Below are 26475 nucleotides of genomic sequence, written 5' to 3' on the forward strand. Positions count from 1 at the left end.
TTTCAGATCATGATCCTGCTGTGCAACCAGCAGAGTTTTATCTGCACTCATGTGGACTATTGCCACCCTCGCTGCTATCAACGCCACAGCCGCTCCTGTGCTCGCCTTGTCCGTGCCATCAAGCTGCTTTATGGAGAGACTGTTGATAGCCTGAGAGAAGACAGCTCCAGCAGTAGTTTTGGCACCCGTGCCAAGAAGAGCAAAGAGGTATATAAATACTGTTATTAATTGCACTAAACTGTTATTAACAGTACTAAACACTCTATGACTAAATGATTTTAAAAAAATACTTACACCAGAAGAATTTACTACACTGAGCCTGGCAGGCTTGGGACAACTCAAATGGCACTTTTTCTTTTTTTCTTTACTTTCACCTTTCAGCAAAATCACTTATACATACACATGCATGCACATGGCTTTGTGCTGGTGGCTCTCTCTCTCTCTCTCTCTCTCTCTCTCTCTCTCGCCACTCGTCTCTCCCTTTGATCCTCGCCACAGCTCAGTGCAACACAGAACGTTCATGAGTATAATTCCCCACAGGTGTGCAATCCTTACCACTCACCTTATCTGGCTCCGCCCTCCATTCACAAACTGGCTCGCCCCCCGCTTCCACATAACCCCACTGTCTAACTCAGTCCGGGGAGCCGTCCAATCTGCTGCTGACTCTCCCCCTTGCCAAGAGAGGAAATCTGCCACAGCCATCTGCGCCCCTGGCCTGTGGACCACCTCACCACCTCGAGTGCCTTTTACCATCGGGTGATCTTTGTTGCGGTGGGGCCACAAGAGCGGAGCATGGTCCGAACAGAGGGTGAAGGCCTGTCCCAACAGATAGTACCGGAGGGTGAGGACCGCCCATTTGATGGCCTGACATGCCTTCTCTATCATGCTATACTTAGTCTCTCACATGGATGGCTTGCAGCTAACGTACAGCAGAGGTGCTCCTTCACCTCCACCACCTGGGACAACATGGCCCCCAACCCTTTGTCCAATGCATCCTTCTATTACACAAAGTGGTCTGCCACAGAGTTTAGCTTTTACCTGCCTAAATGTCTGTTGGCATGCCTCAGGGTCTCGTTGTGCGACTGCTCCAAGGAGAAATTCCAGAGGGGAATCCCCACCAAGAGAGGAGGAGCAGAGCCTCGGTGTCCCCCTACCATCCACAAACATTTATTTTGCTAATGCTCGAAACCCTGGACAATTTGTCCCCAGGATTAGTGGCTGGGTGAGGCGAGGACTAACTTCCTCCTCCACTCTGTGTTTTTGCCCCCAGCATTTAATGATGACCGGTACCAATGGATATACGTGAACATCCCAGTGCACACAACTCAGTGTAATGTTGTTATATGTTATAAACATATTTATATGTTTAGATTTATATTATATTTACACTCCAGTCATCTGAAAATGCCCCCCACCCCCAAAATCTCCCCAATTACAGTCCCCCAGTGTATTTTGTCCATTTGTACCACTTGATGTACTTGGTCTGCAACAATGTTCAGGTAGGTGGAACGTGTCAAAGAAACATCCACATGAATGCCAGGATACAAGGTTTCCTACAGAACATTGTCTAGAGCATGACACTGTTTCTGCTGGCTTGTCTCCTTCCTCCTGGTGTTGGTTTGCCTTCTACTGCAACCTGGTGCCATCTCTTCTTCAGGTAAACGACACACATGCAGCCGGCCATCCATTTAAAAGAAAATGTGATTCATCAGACCAGACCAACTTCTTCCTTTGCTCTATGGTTCAGGTCTCATTGTAGGCACTTTTGGTGGTGGACAGGGGTCAGCATTGGCATTCTGACCGATCTGCGGCAAAAGCCCCATACGCAGCAAGCTGTGATACACTGTTTGTTCTGACACCTTTCTATCACAGTCTTCATTAACTTTTTCAGCAATTTTTGCTATAGTAGCTCTTCTGTGGGATCGGACTAGACGGGCTAGTCTCCGCTCCCCACGTGCATCAATGAGCCTTATAACACATCAACTTCGAGAACTGACTGTTCACTTGCTGCCTAAAATAGCCCACCCCTTGACAGATGCCATTGTAACTGTCAGTGGTTTTAATGTTATGGCTGATCAGTGTAAACATGTTGGTTCACTGATGTTCACAAAACTGAAAGCATAGCTAGTGTTAGTTGCCTAAACCAGGGGTTCCCAAACTTTTCCAGGGCGAGGCCCCCCAAATGGCATTAACATTTGACCGAGGCCCCCCTTTTGCAAGATGTCTTTAAAACACATTAAAAATACAGACTTCTGAATATATCCCCCTTTTTTTTTTATTAATAATTATATCTTACATCTTTACATTACATTACATTAGGAATTGTGTGTGTGTGTGTGGTTGGAGTGAGAAAGAGAAAATATACTAGTGGGAGGGATGGGCTTGGTGGCTCCGACACAGTTTGTCAAGCCTGGGCATTATGTCTGTCAGTGCCATACGCATGTCACTGTCCACATGTAGACGTGCTCTGTGTTTTGTTTGAAGTATTTTTAAAGTGGAAAAGCCAGACTCACACAAGTAAGTTGTTGCAAAAGGGAGACGGCATTTCAGAGCCCTCTCAGCCAGGGCAGGATAGTCTTTTGTTACATGCAGCCAGTAGTTAGGAAGGGAAACAGACTCAAATTTCATTTTTAAATCACATGAATTTGTCATGTCAATCAGTTCCTCCTGTGCCTTTAAATCGAGACTTGCACCTACACCAGAAGCAAAGGGGTTCCTAACCCAGTTTAGATGTGTGTTTTCAAGGTCAGGGAAATAGTCTCTGAAATATCCCTGTAGGTACTGAAGGTGGGACTGGATCAGTGGAGAGATGGTGCCCAACTCGCCAGATGATAGGAGCTCTTGGTGAAGTAATGTAAACATTTTCCATTCTTGGAGCTTGTTTGACCATAGCGCTATCTTCTTCGAAAAAGCACGCACTTGCACATGTCTTGCACATGCAATATGTAGGTGTCACGCCCTTGCATGCTTTGATTCAGTACATTTAGATGGTGGAAAATATCTGACATATATGCAAGTTTACGACTCCAGGCTGTATTTGTAAAACGGTCTGCCAGCTGATGCTTTTCACATGAGAGGAACTCTGCAATCTCCCCCCTCAGTTCATATACACGGTTCAAAACCACCCCCCGTGATAACCAACGCACGTTGGAATGAAGCAGCAATCCGTCAAAACAGGCACCCATCTCATTGCAAAGCAGAGTGAGCAGTCTGTGTTTCATGGGGTGAGCTTTGATGTAATTCACAACTTGTATAACGTCTTGTACTACCTGGTTAAGCTCGTCATCAATCCTCTTCGTGACGAGAGCCTCACAGTGTAGCATACAGTGTGTGGCAACTGCATTCGAGGCTTGATACGAGCGGTCACTCCACTGCTCTTCCCAGTCATGGCCGTGGCCCCGTCCGAACACACCCTCACACAACGAGACCAGTCAAGTCCATTAGATTCTATGTACTCGTCCAAAACTTGAAAAATATCTCTCCCAGTGGTTCTACCTTCAATGGCTTTGCAAAATAGTATTTCTTCAACAAAACGTTCCTCTATATATATAAATTACAGGACAACGTTAAAACTATGCGTAAAGATATTGGGCACCAATTTGAGCCCCCAAATTCCCCAAACCCTTGAAGCTTCTCATACAATCGATGCAAATGTCTTCATTTAACAATATGGGTTTTACTCACATTAGTTGGTTGCCAGCCTATAAATTAGCACTTCATACAGTATTTATTTTTTTGCATGATGAATTAGAAGTAGTGTTCTATTTTATGCTGATAGCCTGAGCCTTATGCAGGAGTAAAAACACAGAAGTAACTGAACTGATCACAAAAAGAATTATTCTTTCATATTGAATAGTTTAGGGTTCATTGTCTAAATCTAATGGCTCTCTTTCAGTGCTCAGACAAATCATGCCTGCGGACTCCATCTATGAAGAGACGTCCTACTGACATCAGCGCAGAGGGGAAGAAAGACGCGGGGATGCTGAAGTACATTCGGACACAGGTGCTACTTTTAGGCTTCTAAAAGCAGTTTTAGAATGATACTGCTTATAATTGAACAGTCCTCTCTCTTAATATAGCATTGAAATTCCACCCAAACATACCTGGCATCAGATGTGCATACCAGTGATAAAATACTGGCAAAGATTATATATCATAAAAGATGCATAACTGTTTAGAATGGAAATTTACATTAATGGTTGTCACCTGTGGTTTACAGCTGTAATGTATACAAACCCTAACTCTAGAAAATCCATTACCCTAGATTACCCATAAACCAACTGATGCAAAAATGTCTGTTATGTTTTGCCTTTGCAGGTAATGAGTCTGTCACCTGCACCTCTTTCCCTGCTTATAAAAGCAGCTCCCATCCTGACAGAGGATATGTATGGAGACATTCAGCCAGCTGCGTGGGAGCTGCTGCTCAGTGTCGATGAGCACATGGCTGCTGCTGCAGGTCTGTTTCTGATTCTTCTATTACTACAGCGAAGAATAATTACAGCTTTTTTGCACCAGTGCTGTACAGAGGGGAAAATGCATCAGTATCTACAGTATATGAAAATATACAGATTGCTCAGGCATAAGTATAAATGTATATACATGTTCTAGATAAAATATAATAAAACAATACAATTCTGCATGGTAGACGATTTCTAAATACAGTCAAGTATAATCCAGTGCAGAGAGGCTGAATTAAGATGAGAGTGTTACTGTAGTTTGAATACAATAGCTGTCAATTGTATTCGTTAGGCTTTCTAATTACAAATGTGCCGTTTCTCTGTAAATTATTTTATGATATCATGGTCCTTGATTTCTTGATATGTCTGCTTGATTATGTGATTATTAATCTTTCGTGATCATTGTCCATGAATTTATGATTTTCGAGATATATACGGTTTTGGTCTGTAAATCAGGCCTATGTGTCTCCTCAGCCTGTATGTCTTTTTGTCTGAGGGAAATTCTCTTCCTTCTTAAATGATCAAAGGTCTATAATGTCCTTATGTCCAGCAGGAAAGATACATTTCAGGTGTAATTGTAAACAAGTGCAAATGCAAGTAAACATTGTCTTTGCCAAATTGAATGGATGGTAAGCAAGAGGGATTTATGTCTCTTTGTGCAACTCAGAGGGGCTCACGCACATGCAGGCAGATACACACAGAAGAAGAATTTTGTGTGTCAATGTACTGTGAAACTGTTCTTTGAAAACTGTTTTGTTAGAGAAGTTATTTGAACCACTTTCAGGACTTTTAGACTTATCATTTTTAATGTAATCCTTACCTAAACATGTGTCATCTCTTTTTCTCTTGCTCCCTCTCCCTGTCTTTCTCATGCACACATTTGCAGCGGCAATGTTTCTGCTGTGTGCAGTAAAGGTTCCTGATGCTGTCACTGAAATGATGATGGCTGAGTTTCAGCACCAGGAAGCAAGTCAAAGGATTAACTCAGTGCTCAAGTTCTACACTGTCTGGAGGTTCCGCTACCAGGTGTGGCCTCGCATGGAGGAGGGAGCGCAACAGATCTTTAAGGTACTAGTCACTGATACGTTGACTCTCATTTACAGTGAGGGGAAATAAGTACTCAGACACTTTTGTTTTTGGTATTTAATATACTTCCAGTGCATATATCTACTCCAGATTTACACAGATTTTATTTAGAAATATGAATAAAAAGTATGTATTCATAAGCATTGTGTAGGGAAAATGAGCTCTTGGCTTACATTGATGTATTCTCCACCATTATATGTAACGAAAATTAGCTGTTTATATTGAGTTATTGGATTCTCCACCAAATATGCAGGATAGACTAGCAGATCAGCTCGAACGGGGAAATTTGGCTAATTTAGGATTTCTGATCAACTATTCATCTAGCGATAAGTTGAACTTAGCATATTAATTATGTATTAGATATTACCTCCATGGCCATCAGCAATAATATCCTAAATACATGGAATCATTATTTTAAGTGTATGTAGCATGATCGACAATTCAAGGCAATGGACCTCGTAAACAAATAAGACACGTGGGTTTAAAAACAGACGAAACTTTATTGAATTATTCTACGACACAGAAACTAATCTAACACATGAACACATACGTGCGCGCACACACACACACACACACACACACATGCAAGCAAGCAGAGGTGTAAATGGTTTAACAGAGTGAATGAAGTTCTGAGTTTATAACAAAGGATGTTATTTCACAGACCATGACATGAACAAGTCATCGATTTGATCGATCTAATTTCACTTCTTTAGAAGGGCTTTAAACTTAAAATATTATATACACCAGTCTTAGCTAGATTCTGGGGTATTGCTTGCCTGTTGAGGGGGCTTCCTCGTTACGTCGCAGTGTCGAGGGGATTCCCGCAATGGTTATTCGTTCGTCTGGTCGGCATTGAGCGGCGTCTTGGAAGACCAACCGGAACGCTGAATGGAACAGCGTATAGTATGAGGGATGTTTAGAGAGTTGGCGGCAGGAGGTTTGAAAAGCTGGGGTCTCTAGGCTGGGTCTACAAGCAGATGTTGATTGGAGCCTTCCCGTCGCCTCCGATGAGGTGAGATGAGTTGATTTGAGCAAGCCGAGAGAGCGAACGGAAGAGTTGGATTTGAACTCTTTCTAGCTAGTCCCGCCTCCTAAGGGTTCCAACCAACCACAGATTGTCTTAGGGCAGGGTGTAAGCCATATGCTCCGCCCATTATGTCTAATCAGTCTGTTGTCTCTGTAGATGGGTGGTTCCATGCCTTCTCATGATGAGTGGATTAAACTTTGTCCGAAATACTAATGTGCGTATAATAACATCCTATTTGAATTTCCTTAATTTTATTTGTCAGAAAATTATTCCACAAACACATACATACCACACATATGTTAAGTACAATATTAATAGTAAAACACAATAATCATACTAGTAGTACTATACTATCCATCTATCCATCTTCTATACCGCTTATCCTTCCTTCAGGGTCACGGGGAAACCTGGAGCCTATCCCAGGGAGCATGGGGCACAAGGCGGGGTACACCCTGGACAGGGTGCCAATCCATCGCAGAGCACAATCACATACACAGTTACACACCCATTCATACATTACGGACACTTTGGACACGCCAATCAGCCTACCATGCATGTCTTTGGACTGGGGGAGGAAACCGAAGTACCCGGAGGAAACCCCCGCAGCACGGGGAGAACATGCAAACTCCACACACACAGGGCCACGGTGGGAATTGAACCCCCAACTGGAGGTGTGAGGCGAAGGTGCTAACCACTAAGCCACCGTGCGCCCCACTACTATACTAATACATGCTAAATAAATGAGACAATTAGTGTTAACTTAATGGTTATACACATGAAGGAAATGGAAGGAAACCTGGCAGAAAATAGGTGATTGCAGTGGTTTTAAAGATATATTCAGAGTTTTACAGGCTTTGTCTCTTTTAGTGCTCTGATTGTGGGTTTTGGTGTAGACTCTTTCCCGAGGGTGCCAAAAGCCACATTCCAAGGGGGAGTTCCCCCCTCCTTTCTTACTGAAGTTATCACTTTACTGGTGAGGATCCTTAAATTTTATCTGGTGGATAAGCCATCTGGTTTGGCCCAATAGCCTAAATCACTGCATGTGACAGCAGTTTCTATGGTCGAGATTGTTCGAGTGCAGTTACTCAATGATTTTAATAATCTAGGCAAACAGTAAAAAGATGTAATCCAACAATGTGGTAAGTAAACAGGCAAGGGTCAGGCAATGAACAAACAGCATAAACAAGGGCAGTCAAGGTCAAAAACACAAACAACAAAACGAGGTCAAAAACAGAGGAACAGACAATGAAACAATGGCTTAGTATAGACTGGTACAAGAGACACAGAGCGTATATGTTGCAAAGAGTGTAAGAACTGTGAGTCTATTTATTCTGTGAGGTGCTGTGCAGGTAATGGAGTCCAGGTGTGTGTAATCAGTAATCTGGCGAGTGTGAACATGAGAGTCTGAACATGAGTCTGGTTGTTATAGTTCTCAGCGGCCATGTCTGTAGGCCATGCTGTGTTCTGGGAAGTGTAGTTAGACAACGATTCTGGCATTGTCATGATAGAACCCCTCTCCAAGGCACTAACTCTGGGAGCACTACCTCCATGGACCTGGGCGATTGGGGTGGCATGCATGAAAGTCCCGACACAGTAGGGGGTTGAGTACGTCATGGTAATTCCAGCCTGTAGGTAACATTGTTTATTCTCTGGATGACTTTGCATGGGCCGGTGTATCTGTGAGACAGTTTATGGCTTCCCTCCCTCACCCATAGGTCTCTGGTTGAGGGCCACACTTGGTCACCTGGCTCATAGCTGGGCATCGTTCCACGTCGTTTATCTGCAAATCTTTTGTTATTCTGGGCCACGTGATGAAGGAGTTTGCGTGCTTATTCCCACACCTGCTCACTCTGCTGGAACCAGCTATCTACAGCGGGTCCATGGGGTTGGCGTTCTATGGGAACAGGGGTTGTTGGTACCCCAAGATGCATTGGAAAGGGGTGAGATTGGTGGTGGAACGTCTTAGGGAGTTCTGGGCATACTCAGCCCAAGGGAGAACTCATGCCCAATCTGCTTGATTGTCGGCACAGTAAGTTCTTAGGAAATGCCCCAATTTTTTGTTTAGCTCTCTCCACTTGGCCATTAGCTTGAGGTTGGTAGCCAGACATCAAGCTTACCAAGAGCCCTAGCTTCTCCATGAAGCCTTTCCAGACCCGGGACGTGAATTGGACCACCCACTCACTTACGATATCTTCCGGGATGCCATAGTACTGGAACATTTGCTCAAATACTAGTTTGGCTCTTTCAAAGGCTGATGGCAGGCCTGGCAGGGGAATCAACCATAGGGGCTTTTAGAACCGGTCCACAACTGTCATTATGACAATATTGTTCTGAGAGGGAGGAAGATCGGTAATGAAGACTATGGCTATGTGTGACCATGGTCTTTGAGGTGTCAGCAGTGGGAGGAGCTTGCCTGCTGGTAGTGTTCCTGGTACCTTGGCCTTGGCACAGACAGAGCATAAGGCTGTGTACTGCTGGACTTCTCTGGTCATTTGTGGCCACCAGTATTTGCCCTGAAGCAGTCGGTACGTTTTGTGAATACTGGTGTCCTGTGACAGGGGATGTGTGAGCCCATGTGATTAACTTGTCCCGCTGCGATAATAGCACGAACTTCTTACCCACTGGGCACTGCGTGGGGATTCTCACTCCCCGGATTTCTTCAGTCTTCCTGTCTATGTCCCATGTGAGTGTCCCAATAAAGTGTGACTCAGGCAAGATCTATTCTTCCATAGTCTCTCATGGGGGTGTTGGGTACAAGTGGGAAAAGGAATTAGCCTTAGTGTTTTTCGATCCAGGGTGGTAAATGAGAGTGAAGTCAAACCTGGAGAAGAATAGTGCCCAGCCTGCTTGACATGAAGTGAGCAGTTTAAGGTTCTTGTGGTCTGTGTAGATAATGAACAGGTGCAGACTCCCTTCCAGCCAGTGGCACCACTCTTCTAGAGCAAGTTTGACTGCAAGGAGCTCCCAATTGCAGATGTCATAGTTCATCTTGGCCGGCGATAACTTCTTTGGAAAAAAAAAACGCCATGGGGTGGAGCTTGGGGTTTTCCTTGATATTGGTGAGAATGGGCCAGTTGGTTACAGCGGAGACTTTGTCCTGGTCCATGAGCACCTTATCTGGTCTTATGCTGTAGCCTAGGAAGGCCACCCTACGCACATGAAACTCACACTTCTCCCCCTTCACATAGAGCTGATGCTTGAGTAGCTGTGATAGAACTCTCTTGACGTGCTGGACATGGGTGGTTTCGTCAGGGGAATAGATCAGAATACCGTCAATGTAGGCAATAACATACTTCCCAACCACTGGTCTCAGCACGTCATTGATTAGGCACTGGAACACTGCTGGTAGCCCATATGGTATCATGCAGTACTCTAAGTGGCCAGAGGTGGTGCTAAACACTGTCTTCCATTCATCTCCCTCCCTGATGTGCACCAGATTGTAAGCACTTTTCAGATCAAGCTTTGTGAAGTCCCGGCAGCACTTGAACAGCTGTTCAAGTGCTACCGGGATTAGTGGCAGGGGATAACGATATTTGACTGTTACTTCATACCCTGGTAGTCAATACTTGGTCTGAGTCCCACCCCCCCTTTTTTTTCTCCACAAAGAAAAACCTGTGGAAGCAAGTGACGTGAAGGGGCGGCTGTATCCCTGTTTGAGGGCCTCCTCAATGTAATATTCCATAGCCCGTGTCTCCTAAGTAGATAGGGAATAGATACGGTTGTGCGGGGTTGCAGCTCCAGCCAACAATTCAATTGCACAGTCATAGGGGCAACGAAGAGGGAGACCACTAGCCTTGGCTTTACTGAGTACCTCCTGATACTCTTGGTACTCCTGTGGTATGAAAATGGGATCTGTGGTTTCTGGACTTACAATGGAACTTGACGCCACCTGAGCAGAGGGCAAATGAAGAGAATTTGCATGACAGTGTGTGATTTGATGTCCTTTCCAGGAGATGCATCCAGGAAAACCCCAATACCACTGTTGGTTATGGTAACCAGCAGGGAGATGGTTTCCTTGTGAAGTGTGCTGACATGAAGGGTGAGGGGTTTAGTGCCATGAGTGACTAATCCTCCCTCGATGGGTCCACCGTCAAGAGCTTGGAGCTTTAGTGGGTGTTGTATTGACTGTAGGCAAAGCTGAGGTTTCTGGGCGAGGGCGCTATCAATTAAATTCCCTGTTGCACCAGAGTCAACGAGCGCTGAAATAGAATAAAACCCTCCTGAGTGCTCAATCTGCACAGAAAAACAGGCAGGACTCACTGTGGTGGAGCAAGAATTAGAGACTACTCACTCAGATGGGTGCTGTGGACCTTTGTTAGGGTGTCGAAAGGGACACTTTTGTTTTATTTTTGGCCCATTTCTATCATATCATATGATGCTCCCACCGCCATGCTTCACTGTGCGTATGGTGTTCTTGGGGTCATATGCACAACCATTCTTTCTCCAAACATGGTAAGATTGATTTTTGCCAAAGAGTTCTGTCTGACCAGGTTGCATCGTTCCAAAAGAGTTCTGATTTGTCTAAATGCTTTTAGATGTGCATCTCTGTGCTTCTTATTTTAGCAGAGAAGTTTTGAGTGGGGTGTAGGAATGGAGATGATTGTGATACAGTTTATTGATTATTGTTCTCTGTATAACTGTTGTTCCTGCTGCTTGCAGGTCACCCTGAAACACAAGTGACTGCTGGTTTCCTTATCATTAGTCTGAGTGCTTTGTGAAATCTTGCAAAGTGCACCTGTCCCGGCACAATTAGATGTGGTTCCATGAACTTTCCTGATGCATATTATTGAACCAACAGTTATGACAGAGATTATTAAGGTCTTTGCTATGTCAAAAAGGCATTTGTACATTTGTAGTGGATACATGCACTGGATACATCTGAATACCTATTTCCTCTCATTGTAGGTTTATTGATAAATCACAGTAGCGATCAGATCATGAAGAGCGGTCATAGACACAAAATACAAGAAACACATGACTGGCAACTAAAACTAGGAGACTTGAAACAAATTAAACCAAAACAATAGGAATCTATGTAACCAGACACACTGGGGAAAGAATGGAGGCAGTGACTGGCACACAAATTGAAAGGGGCCAGAAACTTGGGCACAAAAAATGATAGGGTCAGATAGTGAAAATTTCATAGACGTCTGGGCTGTTTACACAGGGTAGGGTAGGGTAGGGTGGGGTAGGGTGGGGTGGGGTAGGGGGCGATTCAGGCACTAGACAGCTAATGGCACTGGAGCAGAAACTGACAAATGGAAGGATCAAAGACTGTGACATACACACAGAAAGAAGCCGGGGCTGAGACTGACACAGCGGCAGGAACAGGTGCTGAGAATAATACTGCCTTCACTCCTCTGCAGCACAGAGAATTACAGTGGTGTTTAAAAGTTTGTGAACCCTTTAGAATTTTCTATATATCTACATAAATATGCCCTAAAACATCATCACATTTTATTATATGTCCTAAAAGTACTATAGACAAAGACAACCCAGTTAAACAAATGAGACAAAAATATTATACTTGGTCATTTATTTATTGCGGAAAATGATTCACTGTTGCGTATCTGTAAGTTGCAAAAATATGTGACCCTCTAGGATTAGCTTTTAATTTGAAGGTGAAATTACAGTCAGGTGTTTTCAGTTATTGGGATGACAATCAGGTGTGAGTGAACACCCTGTTTTATTTAAAGAACAGGGATCTATCAAAGTCTGATCTTGTTTGTGGAAGGGTATCACATGGAAGGTGATTTTTGAGGACCTCAGAAAAAGAGTTGTTGATGCTCATCAGGCTGGAAAAGATTACAAAACCATGTCTAAAGAGTTTGGACTCCACCAATCCAGAGTCAGACAGGTTATGTACAAATTGAGGAAATTCATGTCACACCAGATACTGAAAGCAAAGATTCACATACTTTTGCCGCTCACAGGCATGTAATATTGGATCATTTTCTTCAATAAATAAATGACCAAGTATAATATGTTTGTCTTGTTTGTTTAATTGGGTTTTCTTTATCTACTTTTAGAACTTTTGTAAAAATCTGATGATGATTTAGGTCATAAAGAAACTAGGAGGGCAAGGAAGCTAAAGTAAATAACATAGCATAGAGTTCAGAACTGCAGTATAACATACAAGACTTTGCTCATAACACAAACAACCTGAAGATTGTTCTTCTCACTCATATACAAGCTCTCTTTTTTTGATTTGTGTGTTTTTTCTTATAGATTCCTCCACCCAGCATTAATTTCACTCTGCCATCTCCTATTCTGGGGATGCCCTGTGTGCCCATGTTTGATCCGCCTTGGGTGCCAGTGAACACTGGAACTGTTCCAGATGCAATCAGTGAAGATCAGTCTGTAAGTTCACTATGTTAGTACTTAAACTATTGCAAAGAAAAAGAAAAGCACAAAACCACTGACAGGAAACGTTTAATAAAAGCAATAAGCCAAAAGAGGGCCTGTGGTAAAGTGATTTTATTACAGGTAATGGAGTTTTAAAAGTGCACTTACTGTACCTGTGATAAATTACTGTAACACGAGTAATGTCATGTTTTGTTGCTTTAATATGCCTCTGTGGTCCACTCCCAGAAATCGTTCTCGGCTCGGGCCGTATCACGCTCTCACCAACGTGCTGAGCACATCCTAAAGAACATGCAGCAGGAAGACGAGAAAAGGAGACTGGGACGTGAGGCCAGCATCATCACAGCCATCCCCATCGCTCAGGAGGCCTGTTACGAGCCCACCTGTAGCCCTCCACCTGAACAGGAGGAAGAGGGTTAGTTCATTATCTGTTTGCCTGCTTGTTAAATGAAGATGAGGGGCTAAAAGCTGTCCTGGGACAGTTGCTTTCATTTTTCATTCATTCATTGCTGGATTGCTTTGGGGTTTTTTTTTTTTGCTAATATGCTACTAATAATTTTGCTAATATGCATCTAATATTCCTGTCACATGACCTCCATCTCTCAAGTTTGTATTTAGAGCTACCTGTATTTAGAGTATCCTCAGCTATGGGAAGGGGTTTTGTGTGTTTTATTTCCAAATTTATTGTTTAAATGACTAAAATATGGGGTATCAGGCATAGATAAATGTAGGATTTTTTTTTTTTTACAATTTCTATCGTAAATAAATATTGCTATAAAATCTAAAAAGGTGGCATGTGCCCATGGGACCTCCATCTTTATCTGTCTTCTGTAATCTGTAATGTGTGCTGTGCCAACAGAAGATGTGGTAAACCTGGCGTCTCGGCGTCTCTCTGTGAGCCCCTCCTGTGCCTCCAGCAATTCGCACAGGAACTACTCATTCCGCCGCGGTTCGATGTGGTCAGTGCGCTCAGCAGTCAGTGCTGAAGGTTAGCCATCATTGTCAATGTGCAATAATTAGTACATTTCAAAAAAAGATCAAATAAGGTATATACAAAGCCTGGTGCAGAGCCTTGATTTTAATAAGCAAGATGTGATGCATTTATTTTTTTAATGTAAAGAATGGGATTTACATTATTTTATCTTGATGTATTTGTTCTCTCAGATGACGAAAACACTACAGAACACACACCAACACATCACATGTTGCAGCCGCCTCAGGCTGTTTTCCCAGCATGCATCTGTGCTGCAGTGTTGCCTATAGTGCACCTAATGGAGGATGGAGACATTCGAGAGGATGGTGTTGCAGGTATGGTAGCTTCACAAAAACCTGATTTGGTGCAGATTTAATTTTTTTTAATCCTGCACCATTTGCTCCCAAAAAAAAAAAAAACTGTGAGCAATCCAAGGGCGTATGTTTGATTTTGACATAAAGGCAGTCCGTAGAGATCACCCCCTACCCCAGTGGGTTAGGGAGGCTGGAGAACAAGATCTGTTAACCCTTTGTGCACCACAAATTGTGCTACTGCCTGTCTTGGCCAGAACACTCTTGTAAAAGAGATTCTTAACCTCAATGAGACTTTTCCTAGTTAAATAAAGGTTAAATAAATAAATAAATAAAAACCACAAGACACCAACGGACAACAGTGGTTATATATAAATATATTATAATTGTTTTTCTGGAAATTATTCATAGGGACAATTTGGTAGTCTCTGGTTATCGGTAAGGACATGTCCCTAGTGTCTCTACTAAATTTGACGCCCCTGGACTGATCCCGTAGTTATTTATGCCACCTGCAATACGAAAGAATGAAAAAATGCAGTCGGTACGAGCAATACAAGCTCCACACCGTGTCCAAAATGCTCCCATATTTATCAGTATGGTCTTTCTTTGTCTCATGAGCTTTATAATTGGCCTCCATGAGAGTAATTGTATAATTGGCATGAGAGTTAAAACTAATTGCCCCTGTGACATTTTGTTGGGTGCTGTGGATCACAGTCCTGATGTAAACCTCTAGTGCAGATGCTATTTTGTTACTAATTTTCAATTTTCAATTCAATTCAATTTTATTTGTATAGCGCTTTTTACAATAGACATTGTCTCAAAGCAGCTTTACAGAAATATCAACACGGTATACAGATATTAAAGGTGTGAATTTATCCCAACTGAGCAAACCACTGAGTGGCGACGGTGGCAAGGAAAAACTCCCTAAGATGTTTTAAGAGGAAGAAACTGTGAGAGGAACCCGACTCAGAAGGGAACCCATCCTCATCTGGGTAACAACAGATAGTGTGAAAAAGTTCATTATGGATTTATATGAAGTCTGTATGGCCTTAGGAGCAGCCGTAGTCCCAGCAGTCTGGAATTAGAGAAGAATTCTAATGATCATACTAATGATGATTATGATTGTGATAAGTAGTATATAGTATCACTGAAATAAATTTAGAAATAAATTCTAAATGTTTAAGTATTTTTCTAAATAAATGTAGAAAATAAATGCATTTATTTCATACATTTATTAAACATACAATTATTAGCTAGGCATAATTCATAATAATAAAAAACATTTGCATTGTTGTTTATCAGTAACTGGTACAATTATTGTTGTATTGGCTCTGTACTTACAGTACATTAAGTTAACTTGGAGTATTTGGAACTCAGGCTTGGGGAGGAACGGAATACGTGTCACTGCGTTACATAATCAGGACACAAAAACTGGTAACTGTAATCCGTTAGAGTTATGTCAAAAAACAAAATAATCAGATTACAGGTACATTTTGTAAAAAAAACAAAAAAAAAACAAACAAACGGAAAAAAGGGAATACTATCAGGATTACATTTTTTTATCATTTAAAACCAAAGAAATTAATCTTTTGACATAACACAATATAGACAGCTGATTGATTATAGATCTCTCTTGCTAGTCATGGCTCACACGAGCAACCTCCTGGTGCATATGCAAATAAATTTTGTGCAAAGTTAATTTGATAGAAATGAACACAAATTGTTCTCTGAAATGTTTTTGTTAGGGCGACCATACATCCTCTTTTTCCCGGACATGTTCTCTTTTTCGGACCTTAAAGCGTTTAAATTTGAGAAAATGTCCAGGATTCGGCTTTAGTTTCATTATGATGTGCTTATGGTCTAATACTGCATCATGTGTGTGCATGTTTGCATTGCTTTAACCCCTCTCTGTAATTCCTGCCTTCTCACACACCAATTGGTCGATTATTAAAGGCTTTTAGCAACTACTGTATTGGCCAAATTCCTGACTCTCAACTATTTGCCTACTCTCAGTGAACGTACGAAGGCGAAGCGGCGTCAAACGGTTGCGTGACAATAGCAGCAAATGACCGCAAATGAGCCGCCCTGAGTCGAAACAATGCCCATGGCCATATAAGGTCATTTTTAATTTCATGTTATCACATTAAATGATAACATCGGATTACATGGTCATTCAAATGTGTGAATGATTGCCGAAGGGGCGGAAGGTACACTCGTGGCATCTAATATTTTATTTTATTTTGGACATTCAAAACAATGTAGGAATTTATATATATTTATGTGGTGCTAATAGTGTGTATTAAAATCTGCTTTCATAGTAACACTATTTCGAATGCTAGTAAGACTCGGGGGGGAAAAAAAGTGTCCTCTTTTTGGAAAACCAGAATATGGTCACCCTAACTTTTGTGATATAATGTTACCCGCATCAGGGACAGTGATCATTTATTTATTCATTTACTCATTTATTTTCTTAAAACCAATCCAAACATCGAACATGTTTTTAAACTCTAAAATAAGCTCCAAATAAAAGTATTTTAGATCACATTGCATTTCTCTTGACTTTATTTACATATGTGACCTTGACGTAATCCTAAAGCAATCATATTACATTACTTTCATGTTGTGATACTTGGATTACGTTATTGATGACATTTTTATGAAGTAATTTGTAACTGTAAAGGAATACATTTTTAAAGTAACCCTCCCAACCCTGTTGGAACTGAATTTACATTTATTCATCTACATTTATTCACTTAGCAGACGCTTTTATCCAAAGCGACTTACAAATGAGAAAAGATACAAGCAAAAAATCCACACATGGAAATGCAGGGGATTGAACCCTGGACCTCATACATGCAAAGCATGCACTCTACCACTGAGCTACCTCCCCAATTTTTTTAAATATATGACTAACTTTTGATAATGCCTTTGATTACCGTTAATAAATTTCCTAATTGTCTAATGCTTACATTGATATTTGCATCACTTTCATCACTGTGTACATAGTTAGTGCCGTGGCTCAGCAGGTGCTGTGGAACTGTCTGATTGAAGACCCAGCTCTCGTTCTCCGGCACTTTCTAGAGAAACTAACAGTTAGTAACAGACAGGTAAGACATGATTACAAATACAACTAGTCCGACAGCAATGAACATAAACATAGCAAGTCGCGCATATGGTTTTGCTGTTAAAGTGGTTCATTGTCTTTTTAGGATGAGCTGATGTATATGCTAAGAAAGCTACTCCTCAACATCGGGGATCTTCCTGCACAAACTTCACACATTCTCTTCAACTACCTGGTAAAGCCCATTGTTTTAAACACTTGAAATCTAGATAATTTACTCACAAACATAGAACCCTGACGACTGTTTGTGCTTTTCACTCAGGTGGGTTTAATCATGTATTTTGTTCGGACGCCATGCGAGTGGGGAATGGATGCTATCTCAGCTACACTGACCTTTCTGTGGGAGGTGGTGGGCTATGTGGAGGGCCTCTTCTTTAAAGACCTTAAACAGACCATGAAGAAAGAGCAGTGTGAGGTGAAACTGCTGGTCACTGCCTCTATGCCAGGTACAACATTTTAGTGTGTCTGCATAGGAAAGCAGACAGTGTCTGTAATAGCATTAAATTTTTTCCTGTAGCATCCGAACATGAAAAAAAGGATCCCTGTTTTGATTTCCACTTTGATTTGGTGAATATAATGTGTCTTGTGTGTGGGCATATAGGAACAAAGACTCTGGTGGTTCATGGGCAGAATGAGTGTGATATTCCTACACAGTTACCAGTACACGAGGATACACAGTTTGAAGCCTTGCTCAAGGTAACTATTACAGTTTTAGGTTACCTTCAAATTGTACATTATTGAGGTGTTTTACATAGACAGTAGTCATACATTCAAAATGTATTATGATCTACAGTCAGGTGATAAATTTAAGGAAAAACCAGCAAGTGTCTTAGTACGTTGTTGGGTCACCAGAACAGCTTCAGAGTGCCTTCGTATCGATTCTACAAGTTTCTGGAGCTGTGCTGAAGCAATGAACATTGTCCCTCCAAATGATGTTCCCTCAGTTACTGTTTTGATGATGGTGATGGAGAGAGCTGTTGTCATGTAAGAGGACAGATGCAAGCACAGTAAAGAGTTTTTAATTATGAGAACTGGCAAGCAATTCCCAAAAAGTGAGTCAAAATCATAAACGGGAAACAAGCAGAGGTCAGGCGATTAGCGAAAAACAACGGCAGGGATCATCCAAAATACGCAAACTAGGGAACAGGATGAGATTGAGAACCAGAGAATCACAACATGGAACAAAACACTTCGGTAAGGTCAGGCAGTCAAGTGCTGAACAATACTTTGCAGTGAGCAAAGAAACACAAGTGATTAAATATACGCTAACACTAATCAAGGGGCTAATTGAAAGCATGTGAGAGTAATTGGGAAACACAAGAGAGACAGCAAATGACCGAACGTGGGAGGAGACAAGACTGGAATCAAAACAAAACCCATGTGGCAGCAACAAAAACCAACACTTGACAGCATGGGAGAGCGCACCACAACATGGTGAGGTTTCTGCTTGCAGCACTTGGCACGAGGGAGGAAATACATGACATCTTTCTAACACATTGCTCTACAATCTACCATAGGTGTTTAATCGTGTTTCAGTCTAGTGACTGCACAGGCCATGGCATATGATTTATTTAATTTTCATATGCCTCAAACCATTCACTGATCCCTTGTGCCCCATGGATTGGGGCAGTGCCATCCTGGAAGAGACAAATCTTGACAAATCAGGAGAGAGATGTTTCCTCATAGGATAAACATGATCAGTCAGAAGAACTTTGTATTGATTTGCAGTGACTCCTGCCTCTAAGGGGACATGTGGACCCAAACCCTGCCAGCAAAATGCAAAATGCCCCGCAGCATTACACAATGCTTCCACCAACATTTCCTTTCATTTGTCACTCATCAGTAATTAATCTTTGCAGTGCCCCAAAAATGAAATATAGAGAAGCAAAATATACCATAAAATACATGCACTTTATAAATAAAAGGGCAGACTTGATTGTCTGTATAGACACGGTAGATATTAACGGTTTGTTGAAGAGGTCAGAAAAAATGTGTAGATTACTATCCCAAATGGGTAACTCTTTGACAGTATTAAATCAGCCATTTGCCTTTACCTTGCACTAAGTACATGACATGGATTTTGTGATGGTGTGCAGGTATTCATCCAAAAAAAAAAAAAAAGTTTGATATCTTTGGAAAATTCCTCATCCAAAACATACAGTAGATAACACTATTTTTCTTACCGGAACTTACACATTATAAAACATTATAACTCAGACAGAAGTAAGGCAGGAAAACCATGTGACCACAGCAGAGTACCAGTGTCACGTAATGGAGGCTGAGACGGAAGCAAGTGCAGGTTAGGGAGTTTAATACAAGGAGTACAAGTCCAAAGGATCAGGCAGAAATCAATAAACAAAGACAGGCAGAGGTCAGGCGATCAGGCAAACAGTCCAAACTAGGCAAGGCAAAAAGACGAGGTCGAAAAACAAGAACGAAGTCAAAACCAGAATCAACAAACAAGGTCTCACGGCTTGGTAACGACAGAAACAAAATGTAACTTAGCATATAGTTCACAAAGAGTGAACACATACAAGGTCCTTGTAAACTGTGGTACTGATTGTGCTGTGAATTGGATGCAGGTATGTGTGATTTAGAATGAAGGTGAGTGTTCTGGGAATTGCGGTCCATGGCGGCCATGTTTGTAGGCCGCAGTGAAGGATGGGAGATGTAGTCACTGGTTTGCATGATATGACAACCAGGAACTACAGCAGATATATAGGCACTGTAAGATATCAGGAGGCTGATGCAAACGCAAGCTTTCTTTATTAACAAAAGCAAGAATAAAACAAACAAGGTGAAGACATGATCATATAATTAGCAAAGGAAGAACTGTGAATAAAAAAGAACAGGGGATGAACATAAAACAACACCAAATTAACAAAACAATAGATGCTAAACAACTAAGGAGTGAAAATGCAGAACTTATATTGGGGCACTAATTAGGGAAAAACACAAAACAGCTGTGAACTGATAAGGGAGGCACAAGGTCCTGAGATTTGCTTGGACTGCTGGCAACTGTAGTTCATGTTGGAGATTTTGTGGCCAAAACCAGCATTAATGTGACACACAAGCTTACAGCAAGACACAATAATTTACATGACACAATAATTGTTCCAAGGAGTTATCAGATAATGATTCATATATAATTTGCATTTTTATTACCATTTTGCCTTGGCCACTGTTTTCATCAGGAGTGTCTTGAGTTCTTCAATATACCAGAGGCCCGTTCAGCCAACTACTTCCTTATGGACAAGCGATGGAATCTCATCCACTATGCCAAGGTGTGGTTTTCATATTTTCAACTATTTATTTTGTTTTTCAGTATAGCATTTCAGTTTTACAGCATCATTTGTGTCCTTTTGTAGACATATGTGCGAGACATCTACCCTTTCAGGAGATCAGTTTCCCCTCAGCTCAACCTGGTCTACATGGAACCAGAAAAGGGACAGGAGCTCATTCAGAAACAGGTGCATCTTTTTTTGTGAGATGTTAGCTTAAGCATTCCTTAATAAATCGAGATATTGGAATTATAAAGCTCTATTTTACTTTTTTTTTTTTTTTGGTAAAAATTATTTAATGTTATAAATGTCACTTACGCAGAGCTGAATGTATTTGAGAAAGTTTACACCAAAAAATTACTTTAGTAAGTAACAATGTAGTGTTCATATTTTAGCACCCTTGTGTTTATTAAAATGACTAAAGTAAGCACATGAAATGTTAATAACGATAATTTCCTTTTCCAGGTGTTCTCCAGGAAGCTGGAGGAAGTGGGCCGAGTTCTCTTCCTCATTTCTCTCACCCAGCGCATGCCTGCAATGCACAAACAGTCCCATGTCTCCTTGCTTCAGGAAGACCTGCTGCGTCTGCCCTCCTTTCCTCGCACAGCCATAGACGCAGAGTTCACTCTCTTCAATGAGCCTCTGGGTAGTTCTGAAACTAAACTCAATAACTGAAATTATTTCATGGATACACATAATGGCCAAATGTTTGTGGTCACCAGACCATTACACCCATATGTGGGCCTTCCCCAGACTTTTGCCAAAAAGCACACAATTGTATAGGATGTCTGTAGCGTTAGAATTTCCCTTCACTAGAACTAAGGGGCCCAAACATGTTCCAGCATGACAGTGCAACTGGGTGCAAAGCGAGGTCCATGAAGACATGATTTGCCAAGGTTGGATGGAACAACTCGAGTGGCCTGCAGAGAGCCATGACCTCAACCCCACTGAACACCTTTGGGATGAATTGGACACCAACTGTGCCCCAGGCCTCCTCACCCAATATCAGTGCCCAACCTCACTATAGCTCTTGTGGCCGAATGGGCAAATCTCCACAGCCACGCTCTAAAATCTAATAGAAAGCGTTCCTAGAAGAGTGGAGGTTATTTTAATAGGTGAAATGGGATTTTCAAAAAGCACATATGAGTGCTATAGGCAAGTGTCCACAAACTTTCGGCTGTATAGTGCACCTTAACATTTCTCTGGTTGCATGACTTCAGCTGTGCTACATGAATATATCAGTACATTTTTTGGCTAATTAAAATGTATTAATATGCTAATTAGAGGCAGGTGTACCTGTTGCGTGTTGGACTGTTTTTTGTTTTTGTAAAATTTCAGGGAAAGAACTCTTTGGCATGGACACTTTGCACAAGGTTTTGTGGATCAAGCTGTTGGAGGAGATGTTTCTGGGCATGCCTAGCGAGTACCCATGGGGCGATGAGATAATGCTCTTTCTGAATGTGTTCAACGGAGCCCTATTGCTCCACCCTGAAGACAGTGCCCTCCTCAGGCAGTACACTGCCACAGCCATCAACACCGCTGTGCACTTCAACCATTTGTTCTCCCTGAGTGGCTACCAGTGGATTCTTCCCACAATGCTTCAGGTGTGGAACACAAAACCCACTGAAACTAGTGCATCCAAACTGTATCGATTAAAAATCTGTGAATCTATACATTTCTTAGTTTTAAGCCACTACTTATGAACTTTCATAAAACTTGCACAACATGTCAGGTATGATGCCCAGTCCCATGTTTTGATTGCCTGGAAACCTAAACGTATTGGCAAAAAAGTGGTAATTAACATAATGGCCAGTGCACACTATAGTTACAACATCAAGGTGCGCTGCACCACCCTAAAGTGCACTACATTTAATCATACAGTGTGGACAAAATGCAAAAATCCTGTACTTGAGTGAGAGTAGAGACACCTTTGGTAACATGCCACACGAGTTAATGTAGAAGTCTTCAATTTACATTTCTACTTGAGTTAAAGTACAAATGTACCTGTTTTTTTACTGTACTGAAGTTTCAAAGGTTAAAGTCATTCTATATTATTTTAAGATTTAAAATATATATATATATTAACATAGTATTAACTATGATTAGATCCTCAACCCTCTCTGACTGCAGAAAGAAGAGAGTTGTCACAACTACTGTATATGTGTTTTGTCTTTGTATTTATAGTTGTGTACAGTTTTTTTTTTCGTTTTTTTTTTTTTTTTTTTTAAATCGCACATTTGAGCAGGAATGTGTGTGGATCCCACTGTAAATAGAGAGCTCACTTTCTTGGCCAATTAAAACCCTAACGCATGCTGCACTATGATTAGCTGTGTTCATTTCGAAGGTGTGTCATGTTCAGATGTTTAGCCAATCCGGTTTTCTATTACTTGAGAATTATAAGTAATGATTGACAAGCTGCAGAAGGCAATTGGACAAAAGTAGGATATTTTTATTTGAACTATAGCAGAGTGAAATGATCAAGTCTGCAAAAATGGAAATATTTTATAAAAGTACAGTAACGAATTACATGCACTTCACGGCTGTCCACCATGCATATGTTTTTATTTTTATTTTTTATAACTCCGTAGGAAGCAGTGTTTATTTTCTTTGTTGTTGAATCATATTGTCCGCAGATGACGAATAAAAAAAGTAATAGTCCGAACAGAAAATCTGTTTGTCCCCCATATGCAGGTTAATGATTTGTCCACCCTTGCATCTTGGGTAAATTTGTGACTGCTTCCTAAAACTTGGAACAGCTTATGTGCATATTAAAGTAGGTACCTTAAACACTGATTACTGACTATTCTGTTTTGTTATTTACTGTATTGTGATTGTTCTTCTTCACATCAGACATACGCTGATTATGAAAGTAACCCATTGCTGCGTCGAGGCATTGAGTTCTGCTGCCGGCAGTTTTACATTCTCCACCGCAAACCGTTCATTCTGCAGCTGTTTGCCAGTGTGGCCCCACTGCTGGAGTTCACTGTGAGAGCATAAAACTTTACAATTCATAAGTCTCAACTATGTTTTTCATGCTCCTTTAATAGTATTCAATAGAGAGGTCTGCTGTAGTTATCACCATTTTTAAGGTGTGTTGTACTTGACATTGTTGCACTGATTATATCTTCCCTCAGACCTGCACCAGTACTGGACTGTCTAAAGGTGTGTCGGCACAGTGCCTGTTTGACCTGCTGCTGTCCCTGGAAGGAGAAACAACCGATAGCCTGGATGCTTTGGAGCTGGTCAAAGCTGAGAAACCACTACGCTCGCTGGGTTAGAGGTCATGTTAGACCCCCTCTCACTAAACATTCAATATGTTTCACTTTCAAAACACACTTCTTATGCATTTTCTTTCATTCAGATTTTTGCTATGGCAGTGAGGACCTAGCTTTCTCCATCAGTGAATCCATCAAGCTGTGTGTAACTGTGGTGGCCTACGCTCCTGAATCCTTTCGAAGGTGCACAACCTAAAATACATCCATAGTCTTTAATAACACCACCTTCCTCTGTCAGTACTGATACTATGTCTGTGTAATAACATAATGTTTGCGTGTCTTTTCCAGTCTACAGATGCTGATGGTTTTAGAGGCGCTGGTTCCTTGTTATTTGCAGAAACTGAAGAGTAACAGTCAAGCGCTTGAGTCAGTGTCTGTAGCTAGAGATGAGATTGCAGCTATAGCCACACTGGCCACCTCTCTTCAGGCTTTGCTTTATAGTGTGGAGTCCCTGACACGGTTTGTTCTTCTTTCCCTTTATCAACCTTCCTCTTTGCTTCACCGACATGGATTTATGATGTCCTTTTAGGTTGTGTGTGTATTTCTTTGTTTGTCTGCCCTATTTGTGAGCATCGGAAAGCTTTGATTTCAAGTTTCTAGTCATAGTTCCTATGTTTGGAGAACTGTCAGTCAGGAAACTGGAGAGCCTGGAGGAAACCCGCACAACCACGTGTAACATGCTTTTCTGGAAATTATTTTTTGTTAATAGAGCCATGGATTTCCTTAGTTCTTGATTTTATTGGCTTATTAAATAGAAACTGAAATACTGACGGTGAAAATGTGTCACATCGAGGTCATCAAGGTTTCCTAGTTTTCTAGTTTTGTGCCTGCCCTTCTTTTTCTAGTTCTAGGTCCTAGTCATGTTTATAGTGGTTTCTAGTTTTGATGTCCGCTTGACTGTTTTTGTGCATTAAGTATAGAGTTGCCTGTGATAAACATATCTGTTTTATACCAAAAAAATCTTAAAATAAAGAGCAAAATAAAGGCTCCGTACTCCCATCAATCTAAGCTTTATTTCCATGACTAAATTGTAGAAGCCATTTTATTTTTTATTAAAAATGCTTATAACAAGGCCTTATGTGCGGTTGGGTATTGATGGTGTTAATGGTATTGATGGTATTTTATTGATTGTTCCCCAGACCTATGACTGCACCTCAGATGAGTCGCTGCGATCAGGGCCATAAAGGAGGAACTGCTGCCAACCACACAATGTCTGGAGGACCAAACACCAGGTCAGGGCTGTTCTCTGAGCACAGTATTCTGATGCACTTTAATACACTACACCAATAGATACGTTAATCAGTTAAAGTTGCGAAAAGTAAAAACCTATGCACAGAGATAACCTGCACCTGCTGGAGGAGGGTCAGGGCATGCCCCGGGAGGAGCTGGATGAGCGCATTGCCCGCGAGGAGTTCCGCCGGCCTCGAGAGTCGCTTCTCAACATCTGCACTGAATTCTACAAACACTGTGGCCCACGCTTAAAGATCCTGCAGAATGTGGCTGGAGAACCCAGAGTCACTGCTCTGGAGCTTCTGGATATAAAGTCTCATATGAGGTATGAGCAAGACAGGAGGAAAGAAGCATTTCACGTGCCTTCTATATGTTGTATACGTATAGATCCACCGATTTTGTCTCGCTTTACCTTGACGAGGCGCTGTTTTCTTCGGTCGATTTGTGTAATCTGAAGAGCTACAGGAAGTGTTCAATTATTATAACTAAAGGCTTTAATGTAGTTGAGTGTGTATGTATGTATTTTAGTGTAATAATAATACATTATATTTACGTAATGCTTACAACACTTCCGAAAACATGCAAAGTTTGCAAACAACATTTGGAACAGTAAACCCATTGTCCAAAGTACAAACACAAAAGATAACCAAGTTATGGGAAGGGTAACCAAAATTGTCTGAGAAAACAATGTGAAGTTTATCTAACAACGTGCAAATAATTGACGAAACCTCAAGGGTCAATGCACCTGAGAGTAAGGCTTATGCTGTGATTTTTATATTCACAAATAGTTTGCTATTTACGGAACAAAACCTGACCTTTACAAAACAAAATGGCTTGAGTAAAAGTATTGCTACTGTAGTAATAATAATTCCCTTAGTGGAGCAATAGTAGTGGACAAGACAATTACTCAAGTAAGAGTAAATAAGTCATGTGGTGAAAAACTACCTGTGCTGAAGTGAACACCACCTCCACCATCAGCAGTATATAAAGAAAGGTAACAATAGCTGGCTAGATAACTTAGCCAAATGTTGCTTGCTATCTAGCTAGCTCATGTTAGTTCATACTTGTTCCTTATGGGATGAAATTAGTCTGAAAATGATTAACAAATGCGTGCACATTTATCCATGAACTTGATGAATGTTGCAAATGCATCTTACTATCCACAAACAAATGCCTCGCAATTTGTGTCTGCGGGATTCATGTGTTTTCTTTATTCTTTTAACTAGATAAAAAAAAAGTAAGCTTGAAGACTTGTCATCGCATTATATAGTTCAAATTGAGACTAGTGCATGGATAAATGTGCACGCATTTGTTAATAATTTTGAGACTAATTTCATTCCATAGGTTTCTA

At 41.3% G+C, this 26475-nt stretch overlaps 1 protein-coding gene and 1 non-coding gene across 2 annotated transcripts in view; one reads left to right on the forward strand and one right to left on the reverse strand.

Annotated features, from left to right (window-relative positions):
• The window catches only part of LOC128615401 (protein unc-80 homolog), an 89105-nt gene that overhangs the window by 51776 nt on the left and 10854 nt on the right, over positions 1-26475 (forward strand). The window contains exons 28-49 of the mRNA XM_053637455.1: positions 7-207; positions 3896-4003; positions 4318-4456; positions 5344-5525; positions 12799-12930; positions 13162-13348; positions 13793-13921; positions 14098-14241; positions 17224-17324; positions 17427-17513; positions 17601-17784; positions 17940-18034; positions 20533-20622; positions 20707-20808; positions 21085-21265; positions 21958-22223; positions 23470-23604; positions 23754-23892; positions 23981-24077; positions 24183-24353; positions 25034-25126; positions 25231-25449. Coding sequence (XP_053493430.1) covers positions 7-207; positions 3896-4003; positions 4318-4456; positions 5344-5525; positions 12799-12930; positions 13162-13348; positions 13793-13921; positions 14098-14241; positions 17224-17324; positions 17427-17513; positions 17601-17784; positions 17940-18034; positions 20533-20622; positions 20707-20808; positions 21085-21265; positions 21958-22223; positions 23470-23604; positions 23754-23892; positions 23981-24077; positions 24183-24353; positions 25034-25126; positions 25231-25449 — 3182 coding nt within the window. The remainder of the gene's footprint in view (positions 1-6; positions 208-3895; positions 4004-4317; positions 4457-5343; positions 5526-12798; positions 12931-13161; positions 13349-13792; positions 13922-14097; positions 14242-17223; positions 17325-17426; positions 17514-17600; positions 17785-17939; positions 18035-20532; positions 20623-20706; positions 20809-21084; positions 21266-21957; positions 22224-23469; positions 23605-23753; positions 23893-23980; positions 24078-24182; positions 24354-25033; positions 25127-25230; positions 25450-26475) is intronic.
• Positions 17036-17107, reverse strand: trnaa-ugc (transfer RNA alanine (anticodon UGC)). Its single transcript has one exon. It is a non-coding gene; the product is annotated as a tRNA-Ala (tRNA).

The sequence above is a fragment of the Ictalurus furcatus genome, chromosome 12 (assembly GCF_023375685.1).
Source record: "Ictalurus furcatus strain D&B chromosome 12, Billie_1.0, whole genome shotgun sequence".
Lineage (NCBI taxonomy): Eukaryota > Metazoa > Chordata > Actinopteri > Siluriformes > Ictaluridae > Ictalurus > Ictalurus furcatus.